Raw genomic sequence first — 11,227 nt, forward strand, 5'->3', positions numbered from 1 at the left:
AAAAAAGGGAAGGTTGACAGCTATGGGTTGAAAATCGGGCCAGTTTTGTGTGTGAAAACGTGCCCCGGAAACTGAATTAATATCCATCCCACGGGATAGTCGGTAGAGCATGAGACGCTTAATCTCAGGGTCGTGGGTTCGAGCCCCGTGTTAGCCATTGCAGGGGGTCGGACTAGATGACCCCTAGGGTACCTTCCAACTCTAAAGTTATATGATTCAACAACAGACCAGCGTGTTTTTCGCAAATGAGGCAACCCACAAAAGTGCCTCGCTGATTCATTTCTCCCTTCAGTTCCTTTCTGCTCTGAGGTGTGCTTAAAGCGGGCGCGCCTAACGCTGTCTGCATGTGTACAGTCTAAAACTGGGGAAAGGCACACAAGCAAAGCAGTCTAACTGCTGTTTGTCTCCGGCATCTGGTCTTCAAAGGCACACTGTTGACACATGGAGGTTATGTTCCCAGCTATTAGCATTGGCTCGTTGCCTGCAGCAGGTCTGTCCGTGCATTTATGCAATCTTTAAACGCTGGTTATAAGGTCATCACAACATCCTGTAGCACTCCTGTGATCAGTGCAGTACCTTATGTGGACAGGGAAGGGTGCAGAGCTTGGGGGGGAGGGAGAGAACAGTATCTAGGAAAGGCATAAGAAAATAGTTATATCTGAGATCTATGCATAATTCTTTGAAAGTTAATGAAACATATTTCTTTTTTACTTCCAGGTAAACTTGCTTATAATTAGATTGGAATATTAAGGGCGTTTTTCACATTAACAGTAAGGCTGTCTTCCTGTTGTATACACTTTTTTGGGAGTTGATCCCAGTGAAATTTACTTCAAACTAAATATTAATGGTGAATATAAAAATACCCTCCTTTTGGTCTGACGTGTGTTTGTTGTGATTGCCATCCTATATCTACTTCACTGGGAATAAGTCTCGTTTAAATCAACACATCTTATTTCTTGAATATACATGTGTAGGCTGACACTGTTAGGTTGCAGTTTTAAGCCTTTAAACTTTGTAGTGTCTTTCAAAAGAGTTTGGTTTTCATCTTTTCCAGTAGCTTAATATGCTTAATTAAGGCAACTGGAGCCATTTACTTTATGTTGGGTTGCTGACTGACCAGAGAAAAAAAAAAGCAAAAACAAATTGCCTGGCTTGCTCTTGTGACTTCAACAGGAACCCTGTGTGCAGAATCAGCTGGTGAAGTTTTTCACAGCATGGAGAGAAACATTATTGTCTATTGATATCTGTCCATCCAGCTGCTTTTAAAAACAGTAAAAGCAGTGACAGTCTGAAAAGTTAGGAAAACTAGTTTAGTGAACACCTGGATGATTTGGCACATGTGTGAGTTATGTGTGCTAGTCCATGCAGGAACTAATCCAAGGAAGATCCTGCCTCAGGATTGGAGGCTGGACCCAGTGGCTTTCAGTGATTTGCCAGCAGAGTTATAGGTTACCTAAGCCTTTGGTTTGGTAACCTGTAATCTGTTCCTATGGTGATACGGGCTCATTTAAAACAGGGAGTAGCACCTTCTCCTTCCAGCAAAACAAGGAGTCATTGCAAAGGAGTTCTATTCAAGGCAGTGTCTGAGCTATGGGAACTAAAGGGATTCCCTTCCTAATGTAGGGTTGGACCTTTAACTGCTGCACAACAAGTTGTAGTGAGGTAATCACTCGCCAGATTGTCCCATCCTCCTTAAAGGTGCAGCATCGCTTCCAGCCTCCACTCCAAAAATTGCCAGCCTTATTCCTGATGTCAAGGAACACAACATCATACATGAGATACACCCAGGTGATATACACAGCTGCACCCAGAGCCAGCCAAAAGCAATTTTGCTGCCAGAGGCAAAGGACAGGCTGTCACCCACTCTCCATTCACAGAAGCCCACCAGTAACTAAGCCTCACTTGAACACTGACACACAGACTAGCTTACGGCGCACAGGGCTCTGTCGTTTAATACCTTGCTGCCACTTGCTCATCAGTCTGCTGGGCGGCTCCTAGTTCCCTCTCTGACAAATGGTGCAACACAGCAGCAGTGGCACCTGCACCCATCCCATGCGCAGAACAGCAAACGTAACGTGCACGGTGCCTGCCAGAGTATGTGAGCTGGGCTGGTGCTCCTCTGCCTGCTCACTTGGTCAAGGGCCTTGTTCAACGACACCATCATATTTGGAGAAGGCAGCCCAGGCAAGCAACACAAGCGAGCATTGCCATGACCAGACCCAGGAGGATGGGAATGATTAATGGGGAGCTGTGAGGGAATTCCAGAGAACGGCTGGAAGGCGGCCACCTCATCTGCTGCCACATGGTGGGTTTGATCAGGATTAAGTCTTGGATCAACACTGCTTGCATTTAAAACTACCTTTCTTGCTTCCTTCCTTTCTTGGCTCCACATTTCTTCATGCTTTCAGTGACTCTGTGGGTTTACATACAGTAGAAACTTTATTATTCACCATAAATGAGTGTTTGCTCAGCTGAGGCCTCCTATAAATGCTGTCTTCTGGCAAGGCCAAGAGCAATAGCGTGTCCTCTTCGTGCAATGATTCTCTTTTAACAGCTTCGACTTGAGCTTTGCCAGTAACATATGGGCACATTTCCAGTGCCTGCAAGAAGTCCAAGACAGTGACAATCCCAACCTTCGGGTTAAAAATACTAATGAGACCCCCTCCCCATGCATTATACGTGCTGGATTCAAACCTGTGCAAAGGGAACATCCAATAAGTCAGAGCAGCAGAGGGGCACATCTGTTCTGCTACAGAGGTTACTCAGTGGGTCCCTCCTAAGCCAGGGAGCCTTAGGCATGGGGAATGAAAGTGCCCCTCTTGGCACTCAAAATGCTCCCCAAATCACACCCTGCGTGTTTTTACCCATCTGGGATGTTTCCTTAAAGTCTGCACATGCCTTTTGCTTGCCTGTATAGAGGCTAGAGGTGTGTGTCTACTGTTCCAAGATAAAATTTGCATTCATTACTTCATCAGCTTTTGCCTCTGGTATGCTGGTTTGCCACTGCAGGATCTACACTTTTTTAGAAAGTAGAACAAATACAAAATACTGTAGGGAAGAGCTGAATCTGCAGCATGTAGAACTTTTTTTTATTTTGAGGTGATTTTGGTGTGTTACTGTTAAAAATATTAAAGATGCTTTTTCCTTGTATGAAAAGGAATGATATTGTAAATTCTCCCTACACATTTTGGCAATATGAAAATGTAAGCAAGTTGATTTAAGTAAATAACTAATAAATAATGGTTATATGCTTATTTAATGGTGGGCTTGAAAGTGGGGTGGGATAGTATAAAGGCACAGCCTGTGTAAAGATTTGATCTGCATTAATTCCTTCTGCGGAAAAATGCTCTCTCAAGTTATGCTGGCCCACTTGTGAACAGTGTTTGCCAATTTATGACAGGTCTCTTGAAGGTTGTTTCTAAGACCTACAAGAAAGATTTAGGAACATAAGAAGAGCCTGTTGGATCAGGCCAAATGGCGCATCTGGTGCAGCATCCTGTTCTCCCAGATGCCTGTAGGTAACCAACATCCCAACATCTTCCAACATCTCACTTCCCTGGATGTCCACTTCAAGAATCCCTACTGTCATTTGATGAGAAGTTCAAAATGTCGTGAGCTTTTCTGAGCTATGATTTTAGGGAGTTGGACTCATGTGACTCTTCCAGAAGTGTCACTGGCCTTGCTCTGACTCAGGCGTGGCACTGGTCTATCAACATACGGCTCAGAAGTTCTCATGCATGGCTTCCACTGGCAGGACTCAATGCCCTAGTAGGTACACATGTTAAACGGGGATCACCAACATTTGGAATTTTTTTTTTGGGGGGGGGGCATGACATGGCACAAAATGACTGCTACATTCAAAAGAGCAGGAAAAAAGACAGGGCCGGCCAACCACCCACCAAAACCAAGAGCAGCCATTTCCCCTCCTCCAATTAATTCAGCCACCACCACACTTGGGCACTGAGAGAAGCTCTTTGCGTCGATTCTCTGGCATCCAATGAAATATGGGCATGTTTAAAGGATGTGTGTTCAGTATAGGAGAGGCAGTGCTGGTTCAAACAGGAGCTGAACAGGAAGAGCAAACAGTCTCTCCTGCACTGCAGATTTTTGGCAAGATATTTACACAGGAGAAACTGGTGCCAGCAGCAAGGGGTCACTTTCACGATGCTTGAGATAACATATGCTGGCACCAGTAGGCTAGAAGTGAGCTAAGGCTTTAAAAAGAAAAAAGCCTAGGGTTTAGTTTACACAAAATCCTCTGCTTGGAGCCATCTGTGGCCTCCTTTCACTTTTTATCCCATTCACCTTACCATTGTCCAGGAAGCAGTCAAGCCACTAAAAAAAGTAATAATGGTGAACCATACTTTTATTAAATAAATGTAACAATCAAAGTTCCACAGTGGAAGATTCGTTTCCCAATACAAAATCATAGAAGATTGGGGGGGGGCACAGACATGAGAAAAAGGCAACAAGGCAAATGTGTGAAACATTCCAATGAGACGTGGGCTCTTGGAGCCCATGGAAGGGTCACTCAGTAAAGGAGTGCATACGTATCATTAAATCCTATCTCTCTGAAGAGCAGTGGGCATGCTGCCATTTTAGTTTCTTCAGAGCCCATTAAATGCAGGTCAGGCCGGCCACTGACATACCTTCTTTTATCAGTGATCCTGGGGAGAAGAGTCGGGCCTAGCATGACCGCTACTCAGTTAAGAGCTGGAATTTCTCAAGGAATTGTGGGAAGGCCAGACCACCACTTTTCAAAACTCCTTAGGCCCAACTCCCCTTCTCGTGAGTCAGCCCTGAGGCCCAATGACACTCCACTTAGAAATGAACTTGATGAACAAATGGTGCTGTTCGAAATCCTCCACAACCCTCACTAAACCCAAATGCATACCCTTTGGTGTCTCTGGGGATATTTCCACTCACCATCGGAAGGGGGCCCTCGTATTTCTTGGTACAGATTTGCCCCACGGGGGCAAAAGGGGTTAATGACCAAGAGGTTAGTCCTTCAGCAAGCACACCAGATTGCATTGTGTGGGAAGACAATGTAGAGATGCACCTTCACAGAAAGCCCACTCCCCTTGGGACAAACATAGGCAGAATCCCTCTACTCTTAATTTCTTTCAAGTCTCCTTCCATTGGTCCTTTAACAGAACACACACACACACCTTCCTTTTACCAAGGGAAAAGCAAGGCGCACAAAGGCAAGTAGCTAGTAGTGATAACAACCATTTTTTCAGGAGCAACTTGACTGACCACAAGTCCCTTATCTGAGCTCCCCAGCCCCACCACCAACCCTTGTCACCTCCGTGATAGAAAACCAATTGTGAAAATCCCCCTTTGACCACGATTACCACAGCAAACTGTATCTGTGGAGGAATCTGGTTCGCCCGCCAATTTCCACCTCCCACATATTTGCAGCCACAGGATTTCCCGGCCTTGCGGACTCCAAGCCCTGGCTCTCTTGTCAGCCAAGCTCCACTGCATCTATGCACGCAGGCTACAAGTGCAGACAGTGAAGGTACAGCCTGGGGCAAGTTTAGACACCAGTCTCATTTTTCTCGTTTGCTTTGGGAATAGGTTCCTCCTGCACCTTCTTCATCTCCAGTCCTTTCACCCAGGTGTAAGCAAAGGAGCCCCCGAGAACCATCATGTTACTAGTCCACCATAGGAAGCTCTTGATTTCTTCGTAATAGCCGACGGCTAGCACGGTCTGAGCACATGCTTTCGCGGTCCCGGAGACGTTGTGAGTGAGCGGGCTGGTAAATTTGATCTGAAGTCCTGTCACATAGCCGATAGCGAATCCGAACACCCCACTCAGAGTCATCATGCCCCAGAAGTTGAGGCTCCCCAATTTATCAAAGTAGTAGAGTGTATGGAACTCACCAGAGAACAACATGAGCGGCAGGAACAAGATACAGGCATTGATGTTGTTATAGAACGTCAGGCGCCAGATGCTGCTATCCACAGCAGGCAGCACTTTTTTAGTGTAGATCGCATTGAGCGAGACGCAGAGGCTGGCCAGGATTCCGAAAACTATGCCAGCCCAGGACAATGTGCCTTCAGCTCCCTCCTGGTCTATACCGAGCCAGAAGCCGCCTGCGAAGCAAAGAAGACTGGTGACATACTGGCCAGGCAAGAAAAGCACAAGAAGAGCCTCAGAATTAGCAACTTAATCCTTAAGATGCAAGACTTTGACAACCCAGGAGGGGGAGAGCAGTTTTTACTCCCTTAGTGTTGTTTATCTTTGGAGATTTGTGGACGCACATCAAGACTGTCCTGATTCTTCTGGGGATCATTGAAAAGGAGAACTGGGAACTCCCGCAGAGCACTGATTACAAAGAAATGTGTTTTTGTTTCTAAAACTTTAATGGAGAGTCCAAAATTTCAAGACAATATTGCATTTGAGTAAGCATTTTGCTGCTAAATATCTTTAGGGCTGGCTCAATCAGCTGCCCTCCCTTACTGTAATTCTGATTCTTATTGGGTTCTGACTCTTGATTTTTAATTCTCTGTTTTCTAAACTCTTCAATTTTATTTGCGAGAGGCAATTGTGTTTTGTTTTTATTTTGTTTCTAGGAAATGTTATTGAGTGTTGTTGTGTTTTTATGTAAGCCACTTATTTTTATTATATTAAGACATATAATATTTTTGAACAAATAAATACCTTTGTAGTGGGAAAAGGAGATGGACTTGTGGGGCAAGAAATGGTAATTGTAGAGAAATATTAAGCTTCTGAAAGTTGCTCAAGCTTCTAGCTTTGACACCAACATCTTTGCTCAGTATTCCCTCACTCAGCTCAAGTCAACTTCTTACCAATTCTTTCCATAGATGGTGACCATATGTTGCTAAGTTTTTCTGTATAAATATAAGAGCTTAAAACTTTTATGTGGAAAAATAAAAGTTTATGTGCAAGCCACTGGATTTTTCTCCCATGTGAAACGTAAGCATGTATCTTCCATGTGCTATCATAAGTACTGTATGATCACCCCCATCACTAATGGAGATTAGAAATTTACATGCTATTACTACCTACCAGTTTAGAATAGGCAAGCACCTCTCAGCTTGTAACAGACCTAAACATCAAGTGTTCCCTCTAATCCTTACAAGTAATATTGTGAGTGAAACCAATGGTACCATCCATCATACCAATGGCACTTACACCTGTGATGTACTTAATGTCACATTGTCCAACAGCAGTTTGCATCGTACAAAAGGGCCTATCCTTTTTAGGCACAGTAACAAATCAGATAAAGAACAAAGCACTAAGGGATCTATGAGTGATCATGGAATGCAACAGGGACGAACAGGAGTTCATTCGGAAACTTCACAGTCTTAACAAAGGCTATGGTTCCTTTGCACACCATGAAGAATTGATCTTCATTACTGTTCCTTTAAGAACTACAGAATATTTCCTTCTGGTCAACTTTCAGCAGACTTTTCTGCCTTACCTTCCCCGGTTCTAAGACAGAACCTGACAAATTAGATTGTCACTTATGAAAGCTTTATTTTTAAACAAAAACAAAAAAAAAGCTTCAAAAAAGTTAGTCCTAAAGGTATTAAACAATTTTCTCTCTGTGTGTGTTATAGATGACACCACACCACCTGCTCTGTGCACACCACACCACCTGCTCTGCAGCCCCACACTAGACTGCTGCTGAGAGGAGTGGTGGAGAATGCTATCCCAGTATTGAAACGAGATTCAACTACCAGTCCATTAAACTTCTGCATGTGGTCTGACCGAGAAAGGGGGGGGGGGGCTCATATTGTCTTTCAGGCAGCAAAACGTCCAAGGCAGGCCTCAGTTGCTATTGATAAACAACTGAAAGTTAGAAACCATACTGCAAATCATCCATATTCTTCTGTCTATCCTTGCCCTAAGGCTGCAATTCTAGGCCTGTTTTCTTGGATTAAATCCCAGTGGGATTCAAGGGGGCTTCTAAGTGAGAGTGCATAGGCTCAAGAGGCACTGGACACAATTATTTGTAGAGAAGTAAAGGCTCGGGGGGGCGGGGCAGGAATGGGAGAAGTTAGGAACATGAACCCATTTTTTCCCTTCTGGTTTGGGAAAAAATGGGGGAAACCCTGGGGTTTCTTCCACTTTGGGGGTGGGGAGGAAACCAGTTCCCCCCACTCCAAAATTGTTCCATTTCCCCCCACTTCTCCATTTGCAAATTCTACCTTACTAGAACATACCACCCCAAGGTGCTTCTCTGCCATACCACTAGACCAGGGATCTGCAACCCCCGGCTCCAGAGCCGCATGTGGCTCTTTTACACCTTTGCCGCGGCTCCGGGGCGGATACTAGTGAGGGGAGGAGGCGCATTGTGCGCCCCGACACTCCCCACTGTGGTGGGCGCTGTACTGGCTGTGACGTTGCATGGGGGCAGTGCGTGCATTAGTCACGCACCGTCCCGACGTCACCTTCCCGCCCGCTATCAGATCGCGGCTCCGGAGATATATTTGTTTTAAATGTCGCAATGGTTTTGTGGCTCCCCGTTTTTTTTCTCTTCGGAAACGGGTCCAAGTGGCTCTTTTTGTCTTAAAGGTTGCAGACCCCTGCACTAGACCCTACTCACCTATGATGACCCCGCAGGCCAGCAGGGCGTACAGAGAAGTGGTCTGCTTCAGGAGCAGGTAGGAGAGAAGCACATTGAAGACGGTGGTGAGGGAGCGCCCCACGTTGTAGAAGGCCACGTCGACGAACTTGAGGCACAGGTTGTTGAAGGTGATCATGCCGATGAAGACCACGGAGAGGGGCAGGACGCTGCGGGACACCTTGAGGTCCATGCGGATGGAGGGGAAGTCCACGACGCCGGCCGGGCAGCAGGAGGCCACGAGGCTCAGGACCTTGCAGATGAGGACGGTGACAAGGCACTGGTAGAAGGTGACGAAGAGCGGCGCTTCGAAGCGCAGCGAAGGGCTGCCCAACAGGTACTTGTTGAGGAACACCATGGTGATGGAGATGAACCAGTAGAGGGAGACCACCGTGGCGATGCGCAGCGCCCGGATTACGAACGGAGGCTGCTTGCCGCCGCCGCCGTCCTCCCCTTCCAGGTGCTGCTGCTGGAGCAGCGGGTCCGAGGATCCGCTGAGGGCCATCTTGAGGATCGCCGAGCGCTTCAGCTGCACCCTGTTCATGGCGGAAAAGAAGCGGGGGAAGAAGCTCAAGGGAGGAACGAGGAGGAGGTGCCCGCGGCCACTCGCGCCCCGACGGCCCCGCAGCCAGCAAAGGGCAGCGCCTGCAGGTTCATGGACAAGATCCCCGCGCCCAGAGCAGCAAGCCGCGGTGCAATCTCGGGGATCGCTGAAAGGATCTGGCGGCGCCGGCAAGAAAAGGCAAGGCAGGCAGCCAGCCGTCTTAAGCGTACTTTACTTGCAAGGAGGACCCATTGCAATCGATCAATGGGACACGCCTCCAAGAAACGTGTTTGGCTCGGCGAACGCGAGCCAGGTCCGCGCAGGGCTCCGGCCTTGCTAGGCAAAGGTTGCGCTCACCCCCGGAGCCGGGAAGGGGACGCCCGTTCGCTCACTTCCTCTCTGCTGGAGCCCACCAGTCCCCGAGCTCGGCTCCGCCTGCGAGGGGCCGGCCCCGGCTTAAAGGAGCCGAGCGCTCCGGATTTGCCGAGGCAGCTGACGTGTCGCGATGGCGCCTGTCGCAAGATCGGGAAACACCCGAGCGAAGTCGGTAGCACCTTCTGCGCGGGCCAACGTGCCTTTGATGCGCCTTCCCCGATCCCAAGCACGGGGTCACCCAGGGAGCGAGAGCTCGGGCCAGCGGGCAAGCAGCTCTTTGCAACCTCGCCGCTGCTCGCCTGCCCAGGGCCGCCTCGACTCGCTGCCTCCCGGTCGACAGCGGTTAGGATCCCCTTCGGACGGTGCTACGGCCAAGGCTCCCGCATGGCAAACGGACACAGGAGGGAGTTTGAGACGAGCCGCAGCTCTCGGAGCAGTTGCCCCACGTGCAGAAGGGCACTCAGTTGCATCTCCCGGTGGAGAACCGGTGGCCCACCCGATGTTGCTGAACTATAATTCCCATTAGCCCCAGCCACCATGGCCAGTGTTCAGGGATCATGCAACGTCGTGAAGGCCACAGGTTCCCCACCCTGGTGTGGACCATACAGAGTAATGGTCTGGGTATCTTCCTATGTGTGCGGCCACCACAGCCTCCATGCCTATTTGCTCCTCTTGACCCTCTTCTCTCTGTCTTCCTGGGCGGTGCTGCAGCTAGGACGTTCCACTTGTGCTGTCTCGAGTGATGCAGCCGTGAGAATTGCATCCAATGGCCCGTTTCCAACATCATACAATTGTAGAATTGGAAGTGACCCTGAGGGTGTCTAGCCCAACCCCTTGCAATGTAGGAATCACAGTTGATTGCCGCTCCTTGCAACCAGCACTTGCTTCCCTGCTTTCTTAGGTGGGTAAGTGGCACCTCTGCCACCTCCCTCTGACAAGGAGGGGAGACTGTGTGTAGGGAGGGGGGGAGGGCACAGCAGCTATTAAACATCCACTCCCCAGACAGCCCTTCACTCACCTCTCACTTAAGCAGCAAGCAGCTCTTCTGCCTTCTTGCAACAACGACCTGTACTTCCTGGACCGGATGTTTGCTTGCTTCCTTATCTACCTTTTGGTACCACCCATCAATGAAAAATGCTCATGTGGCACCAACAATTTTTTGGCTATACAGGCAGGAAAACCAGCAGCTACAGCTTTTTCCATCACTGCAACCCCACCTGGAAAGGGTCCACATGCTGAATTTCTCTAGCAGCCTTCAAAGACAGCATGAACTCTGCTAGAAATTATGTTTTGTAACCTTGCTTCTCCCCTCTCCCTTTCAGCTGCTATTGTTTAATTCAATTTATTTTCATTTAGTACAGTTATAGCCCACCTTTCATCCCTTTACCCCCTCCCAATAAAATACCAAAGTTAATGGACATTGTCATTCAAATGGTGTGCATGCTCTGTGATGTGATCAATTATGCAGGGTGGGGCTTACCTCCCCCCCCCAATATTTTATTCAAGTTGGCACCCCTACAGACTAGTGTAACAGTCAACCAACATCTCAGCCTCCAACATACTACAATGGTACCTCAGGTTACAAACACTTTGGGTTACAAACTCCGCTAACCCGGAAGTAATGTTGTTGTTGTTGTTGTTCTTTAGTCGTTTAGTCATGTCCGACTCTTTGTGACCCCATGGACCAGAGCACGCCAGGCACTCCTGTCTT

General features: G+C 47.9%; 1 protein-coding gene across 2 annotated transcripts; it reads right to left on the reverse strand.

Annotated features, from left to right (window-relative positions):
* Positions 1-4,348: 4,348 nt before the first annotated feature.
* Positions 4,349-10,877, reverse strand: SLC35C1 (solute carrier family 35 member C1; the record flags this gene model as incomplete). 2 transcript variants are annotated; one of them, XM_080974795.1, is made up of 3 exons in its annotated part: positions 4,349-6,099; positions 8,580-9,133; positions 10,535-10,877. In XM_080974795.1, the coding sequence occupies 2 exons, from the start codon at positions 9,100-9,102 to the stop codon at positions 5,540-5,542; spliced, it is 1,083 nt and encodes a 360-aa protein (XP_080830921.1). In that variant the 3' UTR covers positions 4,349-5,539. The 2 variants fall into 2 exon arrangements, with proteins under 2 accessions (XP_080830921.1, XP_080830920.1); XM_080974794.1 differs by lacking the exon at positions 10,535-10,877 and having other exon boundaries at positions 8,580-9,141.
* Between the last annotated feature and the right edge of the window lie 350 nt (positions 10,878-11,227).

This window comes from Podarcis pityusensis (genome assembly GCF_964106645.2).
Source record: "Podarcis pityusensis genome assembly, chromosome: 1".
NCBI classification, from domain to species: Eukaryota; Metazoa; Chordata; class Lepidosauria; order Squamata; family Lacertidae; genus Podarcis; species Podarcis pityusensis.